Genomic DNA, 25949 nt, shown 5'->3' with positions numbered 1-25949 from the left:
AACATTGAATTCAGGAGTTGGGACATCTTGTTGAAGTTGTACAAGACATTGGTAAGGCCACACTTGGAATACTGTGTGCAATTCTGGTCACCCTATTATAGAAAGGATATTATTAAACTAGAAAGAGTGCAGAAAAGATTTACTAGGATGCTACTGGGACTTGATGGATTGAGTTATAAGGAGAGGCTCGATAGACTGAGACTTTTTTCTCTGAAGCATAGGAGGCTGAGGGGTGATCTTATAGAGGTCTATGAAATAATGAGGGGCACAGATCAGCTAGATAGTAAATATCTTTTCCCAAAGGTAGGGGTTTCTAAAACTAGAAGGCATAGGTTTAAAGTGAGAGGGGAGAGATACAAAAGTGTCCAGAGGGGCAACTTTTTCACACAGAGAGTGGTGAATGTCTGCCAGAGGTAGTAGTAGAGGCGGGTACAATTTTGTCTTTTAAAAAGCATTTCGATAGTTACATGGGTATGATGGGTATAGAGGGATATGGGCCAAATTGTGACTAGCTTAGGGGTTTTTAAAAAAAGGGCAGCATGGACAAGTTGGGCCGAAGGGCCTGTTTCCATGCTGTAAACCTCTATGACTCTATGGCTTAAGGGTCCTGAGCCATGAGGCTGAAACAAATATCTGAGAGACAATGAGAAGCTTGGAAGCTGCTTGTCAGCCTGCCTCAAGCACACACACTCACTTCATTCATAGAACATAGAACAGTACAGCACAGAACAGGCCCTTCGGCCCACAATGTTGTGCCGAGCTTTATCTGAAACCAAGATCAAGCTATCCCACTCCCTATCATCCTGGTGTGCTCCATGTGCCTATCCAATAACCACTTAAATGTTCCTAAAGTGTCTGACTCCACTATCACTGCAGGCAGCCCATTCCACACCCCAACCACTCTCTGCATAAAGAACCTATCTCTGATATCCTTCCTTTATCTCCCACCACGAACCCTATAGTTATGCCCCCTTGTAATAGCTCCATCCACCCGAGGAAATAGCCTTTGAACGTTCACTCTATCTATCCCCTTCATCATTTTATAAACCTCTATTAAGTCTCCCCTCAGCCTCCTCCGCTCCAGAGAGAACAGCCCTAGCTCCCTCAACCTTTCCTCATAAGACCTACCCTCCAAACCAGGCAGCATTCATTTGCCCTGATTCTCTTCTGACTCAATTGCTTACCCCGCTGCACATGCCAGCCCTGTGCATCACACCTTCAGCCTCTTTTGAGCATTCAACCCCATTGCCATTCCTTTCAGTGAATTTTCTGAGAGCCTTGTGAAATGTATTTTCATCAGCCAAACTCATATATGAAGGGAAATGCCTTCTCAATTCAACATCTTGAAGATTATGACCAGGAAGTGTGACAAGTAGCTGAATGACCTTAAAAGTCCAAAAGTATTTCAAAATTTAAAATCAGAAACTGTAATTTTGAAATTGCAAATTCTGCATTCAACACATTGGTTATATTTGACAGACCCCAATAAATGTTCTTGTGGCCCCTAGTTGAGAAAGCCTGTTTAAAGAAATTAAAACTGACTACAGCTTTCCAGTACTGTAGGGAATGAACTCTGGTCTCAGGGAGGAATCACATTTTGTCTTCCAGTTTGCAATGTTTTAGATTATATAGACTCAAAGAACAATAATGTAGATAATATCGAGAAAAGGAATTTATTACTTATTTTATTTGATATTTTGTTTTTATCAGAAACAATTACAACAACTTTAACAGACGCATGGCCTGATTTTATTCAATCAAAATACATTTATATGATAATCTTCCTTTGTCTATCATTCTATTCCGTTAGTCTCATGTTTGCAACACAGGTATGGAATCCAACTATTTTTACTATGCCTTTATATTATTGTTAAAAACAAAAATATCATTACCATGAAATACAGTGTGCATTATAACATATTGGTAAAGTGGATCTGATATTTCACTTTTATTGAAAATGGGAGAAATGCATGGCTTTATAAGCTACAGTTGAGAATATGAGTTTGTTTGCTGAAATGAAAAATCTGCAATTGATAAAGATGCACCTACAGTAATAATTCTTTATCACTTTTCAAGCAACTTCAATAAACCATTTAGTTGATATACATAGCAATATGTTTGTGAATTGTAACATTCACATTTCTGTTTAAAATTACTTGACAACAAGTAAAATCTGATTTAAGTACAGAGAACCTCTGTAATGATGCAACACATTTGATGGTGGAGAAAGATGACTAAGGTGATATGTCACTGAGAAAGGGAACTCTGTCTCATGGGAAAATACATTGGATTATGCAGCTTTCTCCTACTTAACACAGCATGGGAATATAGAGTAACTTTATCATAGAATCCCTATAGTGCAGAAGGGAGGCAATGGTCTAGTGATATTATCACTAGATCATTAATCCAAAAACTCAGCTAATGTTCTGAGGACCCAGGTCCGAATCCCGCCATGGCAGATTTTGAATTCAATTAAAATATCTGGAATTAAGAGTCTACTGATGATCATGAAACCATTATCGAAAAAACCCATCTGGTTCACTAATGTCCTTCAGGGAAGGAAATCTGCCGTCCTTAATGGAAAATTTTCGGACTGGAAACCGGTTACCAGCGGAGTGCCACAGGGATCAATGCTTGGTCCTCTGCTATTTGTGATTTTTATAAATGACTTGGAGGAGGGGGCTGAAGGGTGGATCAGTAAATTTGCTGATGACACCAAGATTGGTGGAGTAGTGGATGAGGTGGAGGGCTGTTGTAGGCGGCAAAGAGATATAGATAGGATGCAGAGCTGGGCTGAAAGGTGGCAAATGGAGTTTAACCCTGACAAATGCGAGGTGATTCATTTTGGTAGGACTAATTTAAATGTGGATTACAGGGTCAAAGGTAGGGTTCTGAAGAATGTGGAGGAACAGAGAGATCTTGGGGTTCATATCCATAGATCTCTGAAGGTTGCCACTCAAGTGGATAGAGCCGTGAAGAAGGCCTATAGTGTGTTGGCGTTCATTAACAGGGGGTTTGAGTTTAAGAGCCGTGGGGTTATGCTGCAACTGTACAGGACCTTGGTGAGACCGCATTTGGAATATTGTGTGCAGTTCTGGTCACCTCACTACAAGAAGGATGTGGAGACACTGGAAAGAGTGCAAAGGAGATTTAACAGGATGCTGCCTGGTTTGGAGGGTAGGTCTTATGAGGAAAGGTTGAGGGAACTTGGGCTTTTCTCTTTGGAGCGGAGGAGGTTGAGAGGAGACTTGATAGAGGTTTATAAGATGATGAGGGGGCTAGATAGAGTGAACGTTCAAAGACTATTTCCTCGGGTGAATGGAGCGGTAACTAGGGGGCATAACTATAGGGTTCATGGTGGGAGATATAGGAAGGATGTCCGAGGTAGGTTTTTTACTCAGAGAGTGGTTGGGGTGTGGAATGGACGGCCTGCAGGGATAGTGAAGTCAGAAACTTTAGGAACATTTAAGAAGCTATTGGATAGGCACATGGAGTACTTCGGGATGATAGGGAGGGAAATAGCTTGATCTGGGTTTCAGACAAAGCTCGGCACAACATCGTGGGCCGAAGGGCCTGTTCTATGTTCTATGTTTACCAGGTCTGGCCTACATGTGACTCCAGAGCCACAGCAATGTAGTTGATTCTCAACTGCCCTCTGAAATGGCCTAGCAAGCCGCTCAGTTGTATCAATCGCTACAAAGTCAATAAAAAGAAATTAAACCGATGGACCACCTAGCATCGACCTAGGCACCGGAAAAGACATCGGCAAAAACAACGGCCCTTTCGATCCTGCAAAGTCCTCCTTAATAAAATCTGGGGGCTAGTGCCAAAATTTGGAGAGCTGTTTTACAGACTAGTCAAGCAACAGCCTGACAGTCAATCTCATGGAATCATACCTTGCAGATAACACCCAGACACCACTATTACCATCCCTGGATATTCCTATCCTACCAGCAGAACAGACCCAGTTGAGGTGGCACAGTGGTATACAATCAGGAGGGAGTTGCCCTGGGAGTCCTCAACATTGACTCGAGACCCCATAAAGTCTCAGGTTAAACATGGGCAAGGAGACCTCCTACTGGTTACCATGTACCGTCCACCTTTCGCTAGTGAATCAGTACTCCTCCATGTTGAACAGCACTTGAAGGAAGCACTGAGGGTGGTAAGGACACAAAATGTACTCTGGGTGGGGGATTTCAATGTCCACCACCAAGAATGACTCGGCAGCAGCACTACTGATTGAGCTGGTTGGGTCCTAAAGGAAATAACTTCTAAAGTGGTCTGCAGCAGGTGGTGAGGGAACCAACAAGAGGGAAAAACATACTTGACCTCATCGTTAACAATCTGCCGGTAGCAGATGCATCTGTCCATGATAGTTTATTTGTAAAGAATAAAGAATATTGACTAAATTCAGTAATTTCCGAACAGAAAATCAAGTATTTACACAATTCAATGAATATGCCCTGCATACTTAAATGAGAAATGCTAATCAATTCTATGCATATAAAAAACTAACGTACGTTTATAGCTCGTACCACATGGCCTTGAAATTTGGATGACAGAATAGTTGGCAGTGCCTCTTTATGCAGGTTGTAGCAAATTCTATTTTCACCTAAAATAAAAACACATTATAAGAGTGATCTTCTATTAATAATTTCCAGATTCAGAATGCAAATATTCCTTCAGAAGCAATGACAGTAACATTCCAAAGAATATCATAGAATCATAAAATCGTTCGAGCAGAGACGCAGGTCATTTGGCTCAGCTAATCCCAACCCATTCTCCATAGCACCACATTTTGTTCCTCTTCAGGTGTGAATTCAATTCCCTTTTAAATGCCACAATTGAATCTGCTACCACCATACCCTCAGGCATTTGGCTCTTTTGCCATTCACCTTAAATCCGCATTTTCTATTTCTCAGCCGCTTCGCCAATGTGAACAATTTATCTCCATCTACTCTTTCTAAACCATATAAATTTCCTCCTATTATGTCTTTCCTATTGGTTGGTGGTCTACAGACTAACCAGTAGTCTAACAGTGCCTTTATTGTTTCTTTTGGAGAGCTAAGGCAAATGTGTGTTTAAATGATGTACAACTGAGGCTAAAACCTAACTGATAATGAATAACTGATTCTTCCAGACTTATTGAATACATAAGTGTGTCAAATGTCAACAGCTTTCCATCAGTTTTCTGGAAATTTTAGTTTTTCTGTATATTTTGGCATATACCAACTATATATGCAGTTGGATGTATTTATGGAGCTTGATACGAGAAGAAATGGTCCATGTTGTTGATGAGCATGGCTCTGAGGTAATCTAGTTAAATGTTTTGGCTTTTATTATTGCTGTGCTGTACTTCACAAATCAGCCGTCCAGCCAACTGAGCTAACCAATCCCCCAAAGGACTTCAAAGGACAATGGCAGCAAAATAATTTGAAACTGTAAGGACAACATGGGCCAGAATTTTCCGGCTGTTCACGTTCATCACTGCAAGTGTGACCCATTAGTTAGACTTGCTTGTGCACATTTAGGCTTCTAAAAAAAATTACCCACAAAGTTGCTGTTGGCACTCAGCCAAGTTTCCGTTCAATGGATGGGACCAGAGAATCTCACTGACCTGAATGGCGGAAAATTCTGGCCATGAGATTACTGACACATTTGTGTCAAAGATTCTACAGTGTAGCTCAATGAAGACTAGCTGATTTGTAATTTGGTAAAGTACAAATGTTGAGTAGTATGATTTTCTTAGTATTTTTGCCAATGTTATCTGTTTAGGCTGGAATTTACTGGGTGCAATTAATTGATCATTTCACCACTGGTTTGACTCTTCTTACAACTACTTTGTTTGAACTCATTGGTATAATCTTCATCTATGGTAAGTATGATGCAATATCATTAAAGATAATAACATCCTTAAATGCAAAGAGTGCTTTTTTATCTCTCCACGGATGGACCAAGCAATTGGATAGGATAAATGAATTTGATGACTGACAAATGTCAGTTTACTTATTCCATTTGAAGTTATGGATAATATTTTTCTGGAGCAGACCATCTCACAGTGTGACCATGAGTTAGACTTGTTTGTGCACATTTAGGTTTTAAAGAAGACTTGCCCACAAAGTTGCCATTGGTGTAAATTAGCAGAGGCAATAGAGAATTTGGGACCATGCTGAACAACAACAACCTGTATTTATATAGTGGGTGGATTTTTCAGCCCAGTCAACGCTGGGATTGTCCACTCCCATTGAAAGTCAATTGACTTTTCGTTTTGCCACTAAATCTCCTGCAAAGGGTCCCACCAGGCCAGTGCTTTTAACATGATAAAATGTGCCCAGGTTCTTCACAGGAGCATTATCACACACCAAGCCACATAAAGGGATATTAGGAAGTATGATCAAGAGATTAGTTATAAGAAGTATTTTAGAGGAAGAAAGAGAGGTGGAGAGGTTTAAGGAAGAAATCCCAGAGTTTCAGACCTTGGCCTCCAATGGTAGAACAACTAAAATCAAAGAAACTTAAGAGGCCTAAATTGAAGGAGCATATATATCTCAGAAGATTGTAGAGCTGAAAGAGATTATAGAAATAAGGCAAGGTGAGACTATGGAAGGATTTGAAAATCAGGATGAGAACATACATCAATGCTCATGGTCAGGTTTAGACCATGAGAGAGTGGCTAGGATTCCATTGGAATAGTCAAGTCTAGGTGTAACAAAGGAATGGATGAGGGTTTTGACAGCAGGTGTGATGAGGCAGGTGTGGAGACTAACAAAGAGCTTGAAATAGGCAGTTTTAGTGGTGGTGTGAATATGTGTTTGGAAGGCTTCACAGGTCAAATATTACACCAACGTTCCAGAACAGTCTGGTTCAGCCTAGAGACAGCTCCTGGGGAGAGAAATGGTCAAAGATTTGATAGATAGAGAAAGAGTTTGTGCCTAGCATTGACACTCTGGTATTTCCAATATTTGGTTGGAGGAAATTTCTGCTGATCGAGTACTCAGTGTTGACCTGCAATGTGACAGGAGGCAGTATAAGTCCGTGAGTGGTGAGTTGGAGCTGGGTGTTGGTCAGAGTACAAGTGGAACCTAGTGTGTTATTGGATAATGTCTTTAAGGGGCAGCATATAGATGAGAAATAGGAGACACACAAGGATAGATCCATGGGGGTCACCAGAGGTAACAGTGAAAGAGCAAGATTAGAAGAATAAAGGTGATTCTCTGAGTTTGGTTGAATAAATAATAGAACCAAGTGAGCACAGTTCTATGCATCTGGATCATGGTGGGGATGGATTGAAGGAAAATGGTGTAGTCAGTAGTATTAAAGGCTACAAACAGGTTGAGAAGGATAAGGAAATGTAACTTTTCTTTGTCACAGTCAATATAATATTATCTGTGACTTCAATAGAAGCCATTTTGGTATTATGGCAAGGGTTGAAACCTGAACAATAGAGCATGCTGTTTATTTTCTTATTTGAGATTAAATGTTGGAACAATAAACAGAGGAAGTTCTGAGAAAGAGGTTGGCAAATTGACTGTCAAATCAGGTAAAAAGAGTGAAATAAAGAAAGGGGAGTAGAGATTGGATTAAGAGCAAGAAAAAAGGAACAGACAGAAAAAGCAAGAAAAAATTGTAGGATCTGACATTTTTCACATCTCCCCACAATGTGAAGGAATAAGATTCCCACAGATAATCGTTTACTTTCTGGGCAAGAGACATTGATTAACAATCATTAGCAATTATATTATTAAAGGGTTACTTATGCTGTTAATTAAAGCGCTTGATTCTCTGTGCCATATTTACCATGCAAATGCAATAACTTAATGGAAATCAGAATGTGGTTAAGTAAGAGATGGAAGTTTAAAATTAGCTGGTTTCCTTTAAAATCCTGGAGTTGAACTAGGTTCAGGTTACTGCACTTTGCTGGAGATAACCTTTGCTTCAGAGCGAGAGAGAGATTCCTTACTGCTTCCTTCAGCAGTGTTTCCAGATTACTTTGATGACTCTATCTGTATCTGGCTTGGCAAAACCAATTAATAAACCTCCTGTCTGTTTATTCCAAGAAGAAATTCAATTAACATGTTGCAGTCATTGTTGTTGAATAAGTAATCACGTTTTTCATCTTTCATCTCAGAAACTTTCAACACATTCCAAGATAGTAGAAAGCAGCAGGAAATGGGTTATTTTGTCCTTCACATGGAATTTTGAATGTCTGTTGGATATCTGGCTGGTTAGCAGTTCCCAATGTCTTGACAAAATTACAATGAAGTCCAGCACTTTGCATTGTTAATGCCATCTTTTCAAGAGTCCCTTTTTTGAAAACTGCAGGTGCGGAATTCCATAAGCAACATGTCAGCAGTACAATCCATATACTAACTTTCCAGAAAAGGTCAATTTACAATCCACACAAGGAGCTGTAATTTACCATTTTTAGTCTAAGTGCCAGGTGAGCATGGAACTGAGAGAGTTCCAGATCTGATTTTTGGGTGTGTTTTTAGCCTCCCGCCGCGCCCCCCCCCCCCCCCCCCCCCCCCATACGCTTTCCGGCTGCAAAATTCTGAGCGAGCCTGTTGCTGGCTGCAAAAGCCTGTGGGCGGGGCTTAATGCACCAAAAACCTGCAGAGGAGGTAGTGCGTATGTGCAGGCCTCTGATGCTGCACATGCGCATTAGCAGCAGCAGGGATGTGACAGACAAAGAGAGAGCTGTCATGCCCCTGCTACTGCAGGCAGCCTGAAGCAGCTCCCCCACTGCAATCGCAGGGGCCTGCGGCCGTAGATGCAGCCTCCACTGACCCCTTTGCTGCCCAGACCAATTGTAGACACCCCTCCCCCACCGATCACGGACCCGCTGCCCTCCCCCACTGATCGTGGCCCACTGCCCTCCCTTCATCACTCGCTGCAGACTGGCAGTGGACCCATCCCTCCATTAGCCCACCCCCACTGCCCATCATTTGTCCCACTCCCACTTACCCCTCCCCATTGGCCCTGCCCCCTGGCATTGCCCAGTGGGCATTGCCCAGGTGCCCGATGGGCATTGCCCAGGTGCCCGATGGGCATTGCCCAGATGCCAAGGTGGCACTGCCAGTCTGGCACTGTCCAAGGGCCACCCCCCCTTACCCTTGGCCTCCCTGGGGGGCCTCAATGGCCTCCGGTTCCAAATCAACTGCCCCCCATTCATGGGGAGCATGTCTATTCCTCTCCGGTGAGAACCTCTCCCGGCGAGGTCATAAAGGCAGGCAAGCCTGGACTATTGAGCGTCGGGCTGCTAATGTCATTTAAATGCTCATTTCAACACATTTCAATAAATTAACCTGCCTCTCGCTCATTTCCAGCGACAAACTGACCGCGCCGGAAATTGTCGTAAAATGGCGCCGGTCGTGAAAACCGACGCCAGTCACACTAATCGCTTTATGCCCCACTTTATGACCGCACCACGCCTCAAAACGGGCACAACGCGATGGTAAAATCCTGGCCAAGGTGATTCGTGGCAGCCATTTTTGATCAGTTTGTTTTCTTGTATTTTTTAAAAACAGATACTCTTCAAAAAGTTTAATATGTTTTTTGGTTAACTGGTGAGGTTGTAGGTAGATCTCACTCAATCACAATTTCTCATTGTTATGACACTATAAGTTTCTGGCTCTCTTGTACCTAATAGCATGTGTTATTCACATTCTTATTTTTTCACCCAAAATTGTTTTGTTACATTGATGTTTGATGAAATGCACAACTAGAGCAATCAAACTAACTGGAACAAATTATAAAGAGTGATTTACTTGTCTTTGTATCATTCACAGGGGGAAACAGGTTCATCATGGACATTGAGATGATGATTGGTAAAAAGAGCTGGCTCTTCTGGTTGTGGTGGAGAATGTGTTGGTTTTTTATTTCTCCTTGCCTAATAATGGTAAGAAAAGGTTACGTCTTTTAGTGATTTAAACATAAAGAAAAACAAATTCACAAATACTTTCTCATTCTATGTCTGATCTTTGTGGAATCACTTCAAACAGGGTATCTTAATCTGGTCATCAGTCACATTTGTCCCACCACGATATGGAACGTTTGAGTACCCAATGTGGGCAATATTGTTTGGCTGGGGTGTATTTTTCTTCTGTGTGATTTGGATCCCCATTCTGGCAATTATGAAAATTACACAAGCTAAAGGCTCCAACTTGTATGAGGTAAGGAAACAATTATATTTGTATTTAATCATGGAAGTAAACCATTTGGCTCATTGTTCCTGTGCCAACTAAAAAAGCCAGGTTAATTTCCCTTTACAGCTCTTGGATTGTAAACTTGTAGGTTATGACGCTTCAATTCCAGATCCAAGTACTTTATAAATACATTGACATCTTCTGGTTCTATTCCCCCTTCAGACAGAGAGTTCCAGATTCCCACCAACCTAAAGGCGAAAAGAATTCCCCTTTAATCCTCTGCCAATTATTTTAAATCTGTGGCCCCTGTGATTGACCTCTCTACTAAGCTAAAGAGGTCCTCTTATGCACTCTATCTAGGCCTCACATAATTTTAAGAACCTCAATTAAATAGCCTCTCTGTTCCAATGAAAAGAACCCTAGCCTGTCAATTCTTTGCTCATAGCTAAAATTTTCAGTCCTGTCAATATCCTTCTAAATCTGCTCTGCACAATCTCTTGTGATATCACATCCTGTCTGTAATATTGTGACACTGAATTGGACACTGTACTCTGGCTATGGCCTAGAAATCTTTTAATAGATTTATAACATAACCTCCCAATTCTTATATTTTATGCCTCAGTTAATAAAATATCTTATATGCTCTTCTACCATCTTATTGACCTACCCTGCTATATTCAGGGATCTGTGGACATGCACTCCAGAGTCCCCTCTGTTCCTCTGCACTTTTCCATATGACAATTTATTATGCATTCCATGCCTTTGTGTCTTCCCAACTGCATTACCTCACACTTCTCCAGATTGAAATATATTTTCTGACCCGACTAATCCATTGGAATCTTCCTTCAGCCTACAGATTTCTTCCTCACTATCAGTTACCTAACTAATTTTTGAATTATCTGCAGAATTCTTTGACATAATCCCTACATGTAATTCTAAATACCAGAAGAAGCAAGATTTCAGTTTGCACCCCGTTAGAAACAATCTTCTGGTCACCAGAACACCTGTTAACTCTGAGCTTTCCCTTCCTCTCCCACCACTGAATTAATTGTGGATCCACTTTGACACTTTTACCTTGGATCCCAAGAGCTTTATCCTTTTTGACCAGTCTACCATGTGGGTTGAACCTTAGCAAACTATTTTAAAGTCATGTAGATTACACTTATAGACACTTCTTGTTAGTTCCTCAGATACAATCAGGTTAGTCAGGCACAACACTCCCTTGACAAATCCATGCTGACTGTCCTTTTAATTCCTTTGACAGCACCTTCCAAACCAACAAAATTTACCACCTGGAAGGACAAGGGCAGCAGCTGCGCAGGAACACCGGCACCTGCAAGTTTCCATTGAAGTCACACACCACCCTGACTTAGAACTATTTTGCAGTTCCTTCACTATCGTTGGGTCAAACCCTGGAACTCCATTCACAACAGCATTGTGGGTGTTGCTACTGGGCAGAGGCAAGGGAAGGGGCTGGAAGATACATGCTTGATTGAGAGGGGTGATGGATGTGACTAGAGCCCAGGAGAGAAAGGGTGAACAAAGACACATCACTTGAGAGGGGCCAAGGGTTAACTGACTGGAACATAGGAGGGAAAAGGAGGAGAGAGACACATGAATAGGGGTGGAGTTAAAGGGAGAGGGGGGATAAGTGAGAGGCAATCCTGAGGCTGTGTACATTATAGTCAGGGCCAGAAATCAAAGGCAGTTCTCAAGCAGTGTGCACCATGCTACAAGGCTGTGCCTGGCATGCATGTCTTGGTTCCAGTCTAGGGAGACAGCGTGGGGGATGTCTATGCTCTGTCAGTCATGTACAGCATGTTGCGGGTAGGACATGATCAATCCCTCACACGTTTGGGTCCCGGGAGTTGCTGGCTTGATACTGGGTGGCAAATGACACAGTCACAGTCAGTGATAAATCAGCCTGTAAATGGGGAGCTGGTAGGTAAGAGGGACACTCGATGATCTCATGGCAGGGCGTGTCTCAGTCGGTAACTGTGCATCGCACTCCAATTTTAAATTTATTTATTAGTGTCACAAGTAGATTTACATTAACACTTCAATGTAGTTACTGTGAAAATCCCCTAGTCACCACACTCTGGCATCTATTTGGGTACACTGAGAGAGAATTTAGCATGGCAGTGCACCTAACCAGGATGTCTTTTGGACTGTGGGAGGAAACCAGAGCACCCTGGGAAAACCTACGCAGTCATGGGGAGAACATGCAGACTCCGCACAGACAGTGACCAAAGTCCCTGGCACTTTGAGGCAGCAGTGCTAACCACTGTGCCATCATGCTCCCCATCAATTGATGGGGAAGGGTGAAGTTGACATGGAGCATCAGGACATTCACAGATAATGGTTCAGGAGAGAATCAGATTATCCATCAGGATTACAATGTGTTCCATGGTTAAAGGGGGAGGCAGGAGAGTGATTGGTGGAAGGGAAACTTACACGTAATGCTCTTCCAGGTTAATAGGAGGGACTTAGATGATGAGAGAGGGCTTTGGAAGCTGGTCTCATAGTAGAAGCAGAGTAGCACTATTTTGTCAGCCAATAGAATGACGCAGTTAAAAAAATAACCTTGAAAAATTCACCAGGGGAAGAGTCTTAGGGCATGTGGGAGGAGTTGGCTACTGCTCTTTAGGGCCGATTGAAGGGGAACCCTAATAATTCGCAGTTCAGAACATGGAGAGCAAGACTCAGCTGAGATATGCTAGGAAAACTCAAATGCCAATTGAAGAATTTGGACAATTTAACTCACACTGAGTATTCTTGCATAACAGCTTGGGACCAAATGTTGATTGGGTTTGAATGATCACTTGTCCCTCTCATTCGAAGACGCAAAGGCCAGATGGATTCAACTGTAAAGGGACCACGACTGAAGCTCTCAAGCAAAATGGTCCAAAGATTCCTGCACATTGCAGCTGAGAGGTTCAAGCTTTACACTGATTACAGTCATTACATTTGTGCAAAGCTGTGCTTTAATCTACTCCAAAGGAGGTAGGTTGACAATGCCCTGACTAAGACTGAGTGTACTCATCCAGATCCAATCCTCTTTGTAAATATGCACTTGTCACAACTGGGGCACTGCAGGCAGGACTCAGCTTCCAGTGATCCTTAAAGCTGTGCGACACTGCAAGGGAGGATCTGAATATGGAATACTTGGAATAAGGGCAGCACAATGACTTCACAATGACTCCCTCACTTGGCAATGAAAGATGATCATTGCAGGAAGAAGCTCAATCGTGTCCCTGATCATTTTTTCCACAGACACAAGGCGGAATGCAGAATGGAGGCAACAGGCAGCACTGCCTTTTCCACAGCTTTCATGCAACTGAGGTGAAGATAGGCCTGTCTCTGTCAGGCAGGGTGAAGGGAAGTGCCTTGTCCTGAAGAACCTGTATCAGAGCGATGCCATGAATACCCAGAAGCTGAGGAAGAGAGACCAATTCCACGGAGGCATTTGGCATGACCCATGATGTACCAAACATGCCTCTCATACTTGCAGATGAGTGAGAGGCAGTTCTAGATGCTTTGGCTTGTCAAGGAATGCGGTGAACTCATCTGCCAAATTCTTCAGCAGGATCTGATGCAGAACAGAATGGGAAGCCATCCATTTCCAGTGGCCACTTGCATTCAACTGTGGCTCTTTCCTGTGCTCCATTGGGGAACTCTGTTCAATCCTCTGCTCATAAATGCCTCCGAGACGTCACCGACGCCATTTTCAATAAGGTATATAATTACATCCTCTTCTAGCCAAGCTGTCAGAGCAGTGGGAATTGCAGAAATTTCCAGCTTCCCACAGATTCAGAATGCCATCGACAGCACTCTCTCAACATGCAACTGATCTGTGATCACCAAAAGCAGATTATGCAGGTTTGTGTGAGGTACCCTGGAAGTTCTAACTACTGCATTTGAGTCACTCGCCAGTACCACAGATCTTTGAAAACCCTAAACGCATTCATAGTGGTAAAGACGTGGACTCCTCCTTCAGAGGAGTGGCTCATTCCATGGCATACTAATAGTTTGCTCTATCAAGGAGCATGTTGAAGATGACCTCAGATGCCTGGACCATTCAGGTAGTGCTCGCCAGTACACTCCCCAGAGGGTGTCCCACATCATCATGGTTTGCTCTGCTGTACACAATCTGGTGCTCACAAAGGGGGGATGAGTTGCCAGATAGAGAAATGGAGGAGCTGCACGTCTCCTCCAGTGAGACCATCAAGAAGGATGAGCTCGAAGAGGTTGATGATGTTGAGGTCCCACAGGCAGCGACTATGGCCTGGGCCAGACATAGCAGACATGCCCTTAAGACCCTTACAACCACAGTTCCAAGTGATGAAGGTGACTAGCTCATATGAGCCTCTTTAAACTGTGCCCTCCATGTAGGCTCAATATTAACACTCTCCTTTGCTATCTTCAGTATCTCAATGAAGGACATCAATCTCAGAATGAGGAGTCACAATCATGCATGAAGATGGCCTCCTCCTTGGAAGGCTAGGCAGCCAATGGAGCATGTGGCCATTCTGTTATTGGATAAGAATTCTGCCAGTGCTCCGTGTGAAGCAAGTAGATGTGGTTCAGTCTTTTCCAGCATTACGCCAACATTTCAAAGCTTATGGCAGCGTTCAAAAGGCTGGAGCAACATTACAAATCTCTGTACTTATGGCAATGTGCCTGGAGCATCACACGCTGCCTCAAAGAGGACAATCGTCAATCACTAGTTCTTGCTTTCACATCTGAGAATTGAACTGAATCCAAACCATGGGTCTCTCTAAGACCATTCCTCATGTAAAAATAATGTCTCGGCTTCAACCCCATACTGAGTCCTCAGCATGAGATCGTTCTTAAGGATGCTGTAATCTATCACTGTCAATCATGAATGTGAGCCTGCGAGTTAGGTTACCTGAGTGTGCACAGAGAGAGCTTCAGCAGCACCATCATTTGACAAGCATTCATAACCCAGCTTTTGTCCGGAGCTTCACAAATTCACATCCAGCATTGCCTTGGCATCTGTGTGTGAGGTGACCCAGTCAATCTTCACACAGCACTTAGCCATTACTTGTTGATAATAAGTAGGCATCATATAATTACTTAATGGATAATAAAGCACAAACCTCAGATGTACAGAAGCTCCGCTCCGATCCCATATCAGGCCTCCATATTTTCATTCCAGCAGTTTCAGATCTACACTGGGAAGCTTAGGACACTGATGGCATTGTTACAATCAGTTCACCATGTCAGTTGTCCTTTGGACAGCTAGCCCAGGGATTCTGTTAAGTCACACTAGTCAAACCTTCAGCTGCAAACCAGCATCCTTCCATTTAATAGGGCTGTATCATGAGGTTAGACACATGCACCTAATCTTGCATAATCATGGCCAACTAGCAGGCATTTCAGGAGTCACCAAGTGCTAACTAGGCCCATAGTTTTGCATTATGGAGGTGGAGAGTGTGATCTGCCATATGGGATGGGAGGGGAGGAACACCTAACTGTGCACATGATCACAATGCCACGCTACCGTCTGCTTTAAGCGTCTAGATTCCCCAGTATTACTTGAAATATAACCCACACTCAAGCCTGACAGATGTACAAAAAAGCCATTGAAAAATGCACTGAGTTAGAATGACTCCAATGTGTGTCACCATTAAATCCTATAAGATTCATAGACCAGTCTTCAGTGCAGCAACACCAGGAGAATGAACAAAACTGCAAAATCTATATACATGAGGCCACAAAATATGATCGTCTGATGCAAGACTAAGAAATGCATTTCCTAGCCACTATGTTGTTCGAGCAACAGGCTTTGTTCATGTCGCTGCTGTGGACATAAAGGCAACTCACTAAACTGAGATTGAGTGAGACACCATTCACCTGAGGCACATGATGGGAGATAAGTGAGGACGGTGGCATCTATCACACTTGGGTGACCTTGAAGTATTGTATCAGATAGAAGAGCCATTCACTAAATGAGAATTTCAGATAAGCAAAATATATTTACAGATATGCAAAATCTATATAGTGAGTGAACATTGCACCACCATTGTACTCTTAAGTATTTTTTAATTTTTCTAACAATACCGTTACATCTTGGTGCAGCCCCAACCTCTGCAGCAGAGGTGGAGGTTGCCTGCTGCTTGCTATGCCCTGTTGGTCGTGATGACCTTGGCGGGATCTTCTGAAGGAATGAGGCTCGGAGGGCTATGGCCTGCTTTGGCTTTCCTGCTGTGGAGCAGGTTCACCTTCCTCGGCCTGAATAGCTGGAGTTGCTGGAGTCACAAGCAGAGGAATCATGAACGGTTGGACAGCCCTAGAGAACCCTGGATGGATTGTCCCAGGTTGTCCAGTTGATACTCCTTCTCCCTGCAGATGTTTGAGGGCCCCTCTCTGACTCCTCAAGAAGAAGGGACTTCTGGAGGGACACTGATGTGCCCCAGTCTGCTCTCACAAAGCAGCTGATCCACCCCCTGTCCTGATGGTATGCAAGTCTGAGCGCTTATCCGGCAGAAACTGAGTATTTTCCTAGACTAATAGCGATCTCGATATAGAATCCCTACAATGCAGAAGGAGGCCATTCGGCCCATCGAGTCTGCACCAACTACAATCCCACCCAGGCCCTAATCCCGTAACCCCACATATTTACCCTGCTAATCCCCCTGACACTAGGGTAAATTTAGCATGGCCAATCAATCTAATCCACACATCTTTGGACTGTAGGAGTAAACCGGAGCACCTGGAGGAAACCCACGCAGACACGAGGAGAATGTGCAAATTCCACACAGACAGTGACCCGAGGCCGGAATTGAACCCAGGTCCCCAGCACTGTGAGGCAGCAGTTCTAACCACTGTGCCACCATGCTGCCCTTGGCATGTTGGTGTCACTACAACAAAAAGAATGTGGACAGATTCCTCCATCCTCTGCTCTAATCTGCTGAAGGCTTCTGAAAACCTGCCAGCTATATTTCTTCCCGACCTTGGAGCTCCAACATCTCTCTGAGGGCCAATTTCAGAAGTTCACCATCAGATTCTGAAACAGCAGGATCTTCCTTGGCTGTCACGACTCTGCCTATTGTGGACCTACATTGGTGATGTGCTCACCAGGTGGTAACCGAGCCTGCTCTTGAACTAGGTCTCACCAAGGTGTTTTTCTCTGTACGAGTGGAGGGTGCAGGGGAATGCAGTGATTGCTCAACATCTAGTGGGTCCTCAGGATCATCATCCAAAGTGATCTGGAGGCTGGGACTGATGGGCTGGTTGATGATGTGTCTCCTCCTTTTCCTGTTGGTGGCTGTAATAGAGAGACAAGATAATTAGCGATCTTCTGAATAGTCACCTACATTAAAGAAACTCATTGTTTCACAGGGTGGGTGATGACTACTGGATGGACTCTCACTCGCTTGTTGGGAAATACCAATCTTGCTTATGGTGCAGGAACACTCCCTGTCCTCACCAGCCAGCTCTGTTGCCTGCTCTTCAAAGGGCATAGATGCCCTGAGCTTCGGCATCCCTCCTGGCTGAGATCTCTCCCCCTTGTTGAGCATGATCTTGTCCTGCATGAAGAGAGATGGACAGACTGTAAGCAGATGATAAATAGCCAAAGCAGATGATAAATATGTATGCCTTCTGCAGGTACTGAGTGGACCCATGTAAGGGCTGAAGATGTAACTTGTGCAGGATGTGACACGAGATGAAGATGGTCAAGTGTGTGTGTAAAAGAATCAGTGTTGATGTCCTTTATGCGGGTCGTGTTTAACATTCCTAGTGAGTTGAGAGTGAGGAAAAGGTTGACTTACCCTGGTGGAATGGATGAGATCATTCATCCTCTTCCTGCACTGGAGCGCAGTCTTCTTCTGAGGTACACAGGCACGAACTGCATTGGCAACCTCCTCCCAAACCTGTGTAGTGAGTTTGGTGGATCTCCAGCTCCTATCATCGGGGTAAAGAACCTCCCGCCGGTCTTCGACAGCCTAAGAACTTAAGAACTAGGAGCAGGAGTAGGCCATCTGGTCCCTCGAGCCTGCTGCACCATTCAATAATATCATGGCTGATCTTTTCGTGGACTCGGCTCCACTTACCCGCCCACTCATCATAACCCTTAATTCCTTTACTGTTCAAAATTTTATCTTTCCTTGCCTTAAAAACATTCAATGAGGTAGCCTCAACTGTTTCACTGGGCAGGGAATTCCACAGATTCACAACCCTTTGGGTGAAGAAGTTCCTCCTCAACTCAGTCCTAAATCTGCTCCCCCTTATTTTGAGGCCATGCCCCTTAGTTTTAGTTTCACCTGCCAGTGGAAACAACCTCCCTGCTTCTATCTTATCTATTCCCTTCATAATCTTATATGTTTCTATAAGATCTCCCCTCATTCTTCTGAATTCCAATGAGTATAGGCCCAGTCTATACCTCTGCCAAATTCAAACCCTTTAATAGGACAATTTGAGTTCCAGAATTGGGCAGTGTACAGCCAAATTGGAACCATGTAAAAGATCAAAAATAAACCTTTTTAAAATGTATTTGTAACAATCAGCAACTCCAGCCTTTCCTCAGGGTTAAATGCTCTCAGCTCTGTGATTATTCTTGTTATTTTGTCTACTCAGTTTCTCCTCATAAGCCAACCCTCTCAACTCCGGAATCAACCTAGTGAATCTCCTTTGCATCCCCTCCAGTGCCAGTATATCCTTTCTCAAATAAGGAGACCAAAACTGTACGCAATATTCCAGGTGTGGCCTCACCAGCACCTTGCACAGCTGCAACATAACCTCCCTGTTCTTGAACTCCATCCCTCTAGCAATGGAAGACAAAATTCCATTTGCCTTCTTAATTTACTGCTGCACCTGCAAACCAACTTTTTGTGATTCTTAGAACAAGGACAGCAAGGTTCCTCTGCACAGCAGCATGCTGCAAGTTTTTACCATTTAAATAATAGTCCATGTTGCTGTTATTCCTACCAAAATGGATGACCTCACATTTACCAACATTGTACTCCATCTGTCAGATCCTGCCCACTCACTTAGACTATCTGTATCCCTTTGCAGACTTCCAATGTCCTCTGTACACCTTGCTCTACCACTCATCTTAGGGTCATCTGCGAATTTTGACACACTACACTTGGTCCCAAACTTCAAATCGTCTCTGTAAATTGTAAACAATTGCAGTCCCAACACTGATCCCTGAGGCACACCACTAGCCACTGATCCCAACCAGAAAAACACCCATTTACCCCCACTCTTTGCTTTCTGTTAGTTAACCAATCCTCTATCCATGCTAATACATTACCCGTAACACCGTGCACCTTTATTTTATGCAGTGTCCTTTGGTGCGGCACCTTGTCAAATGCCTTCTGGAAATCCAGATACACCACATCCACAGGTTCCCCATTGTCCACCGCACATGTAATGCCCTCAAAGAATTCCACCAAATTAGTCAAACATGAGCTGCCCTTCATCATAGAAATCATAGAAACCCTACAGTACAGAAGGAGGCCATTCGGCCCATCGAGTCTGCACCGACCACAATCCCACCCAGGCCCTACCCCCATATCCCTACATATTTTACCCACTAATCCCTCTAATCTATGCATCCCAGGACACTAAGGGGCAATTTTTAGCATGGCCAATCAACCTAACCCACACATCTTTGGACTGTGGGAGGAAACCGGAGCACCCGGAGGAAACCCACGCAGACACGAGGAGAATGTGCAAACTCCACACAGACAGTGACCCAAGCCGGGAATCGAACCCAGGTCCCTGGAGCTGTGAAGCAGCAGTGCTAACCACTGTGCTACCGTGCTGCCCATGAACCCATGCTGCGTCTTCCCAAAGGGACAATTTATATCCAGATGTCTCGCTATTTCTTCCTTGATGATAGATTCAAACATTTTCCCTACTACAGAAGTTAAGCTAACCAGGCTATAGTTACCTGCCTTTTGTCTACCTTTTTTAAATAGTGGCGTCACACCTGGTGTTTTCCAATCTGTGGGAACCACTCCAGAGTCCAGCGAATTTTGGTAAATTACCACTAATGCGTTTGTTATTTCCCCCGCCATCACTTTTAGTACCCTGATGAATCTATCATCAAGGAAGAAATAGCGAGACATCTGGATATAAATTGTCCCTTTGGAAAGACGCAGCATGGGTTCATGAAGAGCATTCCATCAGGGCCAGGAGACTTGTCTAACTTTAGCCCCATTAGCTTGTCCAACACTACCTCTTTAGTGCTGATGATAGTTTCTAGGTTCTCACCTACCACAGCCTTCTTGTCAGCAATTTTTGGCATGTTATTTGTGTCTTCTACTGTGAGGACCAACTCAAAATACATGTTCAATGCCTCGGCTATTTCCAGTTATTACATCCCCCTTCTCATCCTCTAAAGGACTAATTGTTTACTTCAGCCACTCTTTTTTGTTTTATATATTTGTAGAAACTTTTGCTATCTGTCTTTATATTCTGAACTAGTTTACTCTCATAATCCATCTCACTTTTCTTTATAGCTTTTTTCGTGGCTTTCTATTGACCTTTAAAGATTTCCCAATCCTCTAGTTTCCCACTAATCTTTGCCACTTTGTATGCACTTTCTTCCAATTTGATACCGTTCTGTATTTCCTTAGATATCCATGGTTGATTATCTCTTTTTCTACAGTTCTTTCTTTCACTGGTATATATTTTTGCTGAGCACTGTGAAAAATCATTTTGAAAGTCTTCCACTGTTCTTCAATTGTCCTACCATAAAGTCTTTGCTCCCAGTCTACTTTAGCCAACTCCTCCCTCATCCCATTGTCGTCTTCTTTGTTTAAGCACAAGACACTGGTATTGGATTTTAAATTTGACCATACTGTGATTGCTCCTTCTGAGAGGATCCCTAACTGTAAGATCATTAATTATTCCTGTCTGATTACACAGCCTGCAGCAGTGTCGCCAGGTAATTATTGCACGACACTCATCTTCTGGAGGCCATCCTGGGCTGCAGAGTGTGAATGTGTGTGCGGATGTTGTTGAAATCTGGCACCCAGAAATACGACCCGGTGAGGGATCAGCAGGGTGGACAAATCCTAGGCTGCCTTGCCACAAGCTATGATGTGCTGCTCATTTATGCATACATAATGAGGTGAAAAGCAGATGATCTGCTGTGGCATCCCGTCCGCCAATCAGTAGGAACCAAGCCAATGTTCCTGCACATTACCACAAATAGTCTCTGGAGCAGAAATTTCCCACCATGGAACACAGTGGTTCAAGAAGGCAGCTCATCACCACCTTCTCAAGGGTAATTAAGGATGGGCAATAAATACTGGCCTAGCCAGTAATGCTCACATCCCAATGTCATTCAAAATTATTATTGTTACAATTCCGCAGTATTTTTCCAATAATTTGCACACCACCAAAGTTAGGCTGTAATTACTCATTTAAAATTGTTCTATCTTTTTAAACAACAGCATATTATTACCAGCCCTCCAGCATCATGTCTGCAGTTCTACAGATAATTGGAAAATGATGAGAAGGCCTCTGCTGATTTCTCCCAACTTTCCTTTAACAACCTAGGATAAATTTCATCTGGGCCTGGCAATTTATCTACTTTCAAAGAAGCTTAAACCCTGAAGATTTCCTCTCTCGCTGTTTATTTCATCGATATTTAATACTCCTCCTCCTTAACTATTATGTTTGAATCATCCTCTTTTATGAAGTTAGATACAACATCTTAATTAACAACCATAGCCACATCTCCCATTAGTACGCATTGGTTTAGCTCAGTTGGCTGGACGGATGGTTAGTGATGCAGAGTAATGCCAACAGTGCAGGTTCACATTCCTGTTCCGACTGAGGTTATTCATGAAGGTCTTCTCAACCTTGCTCCTTGCCTGAGGTGTGGTGATCCTCAGGTTAAATCACCACCAGTCAGCTGTTTCCCCCTCAAATGGAAGAGCAGCCTATGGTCATCTGGGCTATGGTGACTACTTACTTACTCACAGACTAACCTTTTGGTCTCTGATAGGCCCTACTCTTTCCTTAGTTATCCTTTTGCTCTTTATGCATTTATAAAACATCCTTGGGTTTTCCTTGATTTTACTTGCTAATCATTTTTCATGACCTCATTTTGCATTCCTAACTTTAAAAAATGTCATTCTGTTATTTTTATTTACTGCTTTCTGCAGCATTGAACTCTCGTTATCATGGAATCATAGAATCCCTACAGTGTAGAAGGAGGTTATTTGGCCCATCAAGACTGCACTGACTCTCTGACAGGGTGTCTTAGCCACGCCCACTCCCCTGTCCTATCCCTGTAACCCCATACATTCGCCATGGCTAATCTATCTCACCTACATACCTTGGGGACACTAGGGTCAATTTTGCATGTCCAATCCAGCTAACCTGTACATCTTTGGACTGTGGGATGGAACCAGAGGAAATCCATGCAGACACAGGGAGAACGTGCAAGCTCCACACAGACAGTCACCCAAGACCTGAATTGAACCTAGGTCCTTGGAGCTATGAGTCAGCAGTGCTAACTATTGTGTCACCATGCCACCTTTTGGCAGGTGAAATTCAAAGTGCTTCACATGGAGACTATAAGACCCAAGAAGGGAATATTACTTAACAGGAAAGAGAATTGTGAAACTGGAGCACCTGGAGGAAACCTATTCAGACACGAGGAGAATGTGCGAACTCCACACAGTCACCCGAGGCTGGACTCAAACCCTGGTGCTTGGTGCTGCGAGGCAGCAATGCTAACCACTGTGCTGCCGTGCTGCCTTATGCACTCTATCACTGAGCTACACCCCTCTGACATCTACATCTGACATAAGCTTCATATTCTTTTCACTATACCTTGTTTGATACTTGACATCCAGCAGCTCTGTATTTGGCAGTGTTGCCCTTTTTCTTTGTGGGAACGTATTTGCTCCAAATCTCACTGTCTCCTGCTTTAATTCCTCCCACTGTTCTGATCCTGATTTACTTTCAAATTTCTGCTTCTCATTCACTTTTCCTGAATCACATTGCAGCCTTGTAAAATCGACCATTCCCCTGTGGAGAATTTTTATGCTCGGTCTACCTTTGTCATTTTATATAACTAAATATAACTGAGTTATGATCACTCCCAGCAAATTGCTTTCTTGCTGACACCCTTTCCACCTGCTGAGCCTTATTCATTAATAATGTGTCCAGAATTGCTTTTTCTCCTGTTGACTGACTTAAAGGTTCTCCTGAATGCAGTTCAAGAATCATAGAATCCCTACAGAGGCCATTCGGTCCATTGAGTCTGCACCGACCACAATCCCACCCAGACCCTATTCCCGTAACCCCACATGTTTACCCTGCTAATCCCCGGACACTAGGGTCAATTTAGCATAGCCAATCCACCTAACCCACACATCTTTGGACTTGAATTGTAGGGATAATGTACACATGGTACCTTTCACGTTGATTCTATCCCAGTTAATATCTTAGAAACCCTACAGCACAGAAAGAGGCCATTCGGCCCATCGAGTCTGCACCGACCACAATCCCACCCAGGCCCTACCCCCATATCCCTACATATTTACCCACTAATCTACGCATCCCAGAACACTAAGGGCAATTTTAGCATAGCCAATCAACCTAACCCGCCAATCTTTGGACTGTGGGAGGAAACCGGAGCACCTGGAGGAAACCCACGCAGACACGAGGAGAATGTGCAAACTCCACACAGACAGTGACCCAAGCCGGGAATCGAACCCAGGTCCCTGGAGCTGTGAAGCAGCAGTGCTAACCACTGTGCTACCGTGCTGCCCTAGGGTAGGGTTTAAATCCCCCACTATTGCTGTCCTAATGTTTTTAAACTTCTCAGAAATTTGCCTCCATATCCATCTCCCGATGATTAGAAATCTGCCATCCCAGCATTCCATTTTTATTCTTCAGTACAACTCATGTGACCTCATTTCAGTATATCAACCCTCTTCATAGCTGTAATTATTAAATAGATATCTATCAATCATATATTTATTTGGAAAACGGTTAGGAATTTCATGTTATTAAATTTGAGGGATGTCCTGCAGTGGACATTTAAAAATAATCAGCACAATAAAGTTAAGAATATAATTCAAAAATTATATCTCTAGAAATATTATGCATTGTTACTTTTTTTAATTAGATTTTTAAACTGGGATTTGGGTAACAATAGCACTGAATAGAAAACTAAATACTGGAGTGTAAGAAGAGAAACAGGCCTGTCTCAAGAAGGATGCCATTAGCTTCCAGATTACAAGCTGAGATTTTTGACAGTAAGAATAAAGTCACTCAGGGAAGACAGAGAGGCCTTTATGGAGATTTGATTGTTGAAAGGCCTTTGAGAAATCAGTTGAAATAAATGACAGTATAATCTGATTAGGACTTTTTGGTTAGGTGCTATGATGAGTGAAAATCAAGCACATATTATCGAGCATTTGCTTATCTTTTTCACAGAAATTTGTTGAATCTTGCAGACCAACTCCTGACTGGGGTCCTCTCTTGAAAGAGAACCGAGGGGAAAGGTACAAAAATCAGACTGGATAAAACTACATTCCTCTATTAACTATTTAATAAAAATCAGAATTTAATGATTTGATGTTTAATTTGCATCAACTTTGTAATCAATTATTTTGAAAGCTGAGAATGTGTAAAGAAAACATATTGTAACAAATTACCTCAAAAGACTGATTATAAATATTTTTGTTTAGTGGAATACTTCAAAGTCAACACTGCAGTATATTTCTACTCAAAATCATCTTTATGATACAATTAAAGAGGCAAAATTTTGGATGTCAATGAAAAAACAGCAGTTTCAATATATTTATTTGATTCAGATGACTTGATCTTCAATAATGTTTATGATTCTTAAATTCTGTTTCAATTGTCAGGCAGATTTTATGTTGGGTATATCAAATCAGGAGCTCTTCAGGTAGAATTACACAGTAACAATTGTTTGGTTAGTTAAAAAAACAGAATATCATGAAGTAAATAAAACCAAAAATTGTTTGGCTCCCAGTACTCCCAGAGTACTGGGAGCCAAACAATTCCTAAATCTGCTATTTCAATGCAACTGATATAATAACCTGCAATACTACAAAATTACTAAATCACATTGACATTTTATTCCTTTTTGCTCAAAATGAACGATGCTATAAACCTTCAGCCACCCTTTAACCCTGTGAAGTAGCAACTGTATTTTTGGTCAACATCTTGTGATGCATTTTCTCAATCCTGGTAAGTGAAAAGGTTTCGCTCATGAACCAACATACTTGTATACAAATGGAAGCAGCATGAACACTTGCTTTGGGATAACAAGTTTTACTATTTGCAATAAACTTAACTAATATGAGAAATTCTCTTACCTACATACATGATCAAAGCTCCCTTTATGTAGGGCAAGGTCCCATTGTTTAATCATCAAATATAATATATCTTATTTTGAACAGACTCCAGAATGACCGAGCATACAAAACATTGTACAACATTTGAAGTATACATTTGGTCTGTTTTGAAAATCTCTTCTTCTGTTTGAAGATTTGCTCCTTCAGTTCTCCTTATTTCAGACAGATGTATCAGGCAGAGATTGATCGTAAAATTGGCCAAGGAACTGTTCCGCCTGCAGTTATTTTATTCATGGGATGTGGGTGTCACTGGCATTTTCATTGCTCATCCCTAATTGCCCTTGAGCTGAGTGGTTTGCTTTCGGAGGGCATTTGGGAGTCAACCACATGTCGATGTGGAGTCACATACAGGCCGGACCAGGTAAGAACAGCAGATATCCTTCCCAAAAGGAGCACATTAAGATGGAAGGGAGGAGGTAGT

The 25949-nt window shown here is 42.8% G+C and overlaps 1 protein-coding gene across 1 annotated transcript in view; it reads left to right on the top strand.

Annotated features, from left to right (window-relative positions):
- The window catches only part of LOC144508247 (sodium- and chloride-dependent neutral and basic amino acid transporter B(0+)-like), a 97395-nt gene extending 71779 nt beyond the window's left edge, over positions 1-25616 (top strand). Inside the window, exons 11-16 of the mRNA XM_078236063.1 lie at positions 1711-1829; positions 5776-5875; positions 9789-9898; positions 10002-10172; positions 24582-24649; positions 25574-25616. Coding sequence (XP_078092189.1) covers positions 1711-1829; positions 5776-5875; positions 9789-9898; positions 10002-10172; positions 24582-24649; positions 25574-25616 — 611 coding nt within the window. The remainder of the gene's footprint in view (positions 1-1710; positions 1830-5775; positions 5876-9788; positions 9899-10001; positions 10173-24581; positions 24650-25573) is intronic.
- Positions 25617-25949: the final 333 nt, after the last annotated feature.

Source organism: Mustelus asterias, chromosome 20, assembly GCF_964213995.1.
Source record: "Mustelus asterias chromosome 20, sMusAst1.hap1.1, whole genome shotgun sequence".
Taxonomy (NCBI): domain Eukaryota; kingdom Metazoa; phylum Chordata; class Chondrichthyes; order Carcharhiniformes; family Triakidae; genus Mustelus; species Mustelus asterias.
The sequence above is the reverse complement of the archived record's forward strand: the minus strand, read 5'-3'. Positions and strand labels throughout refer to the sequence as shown.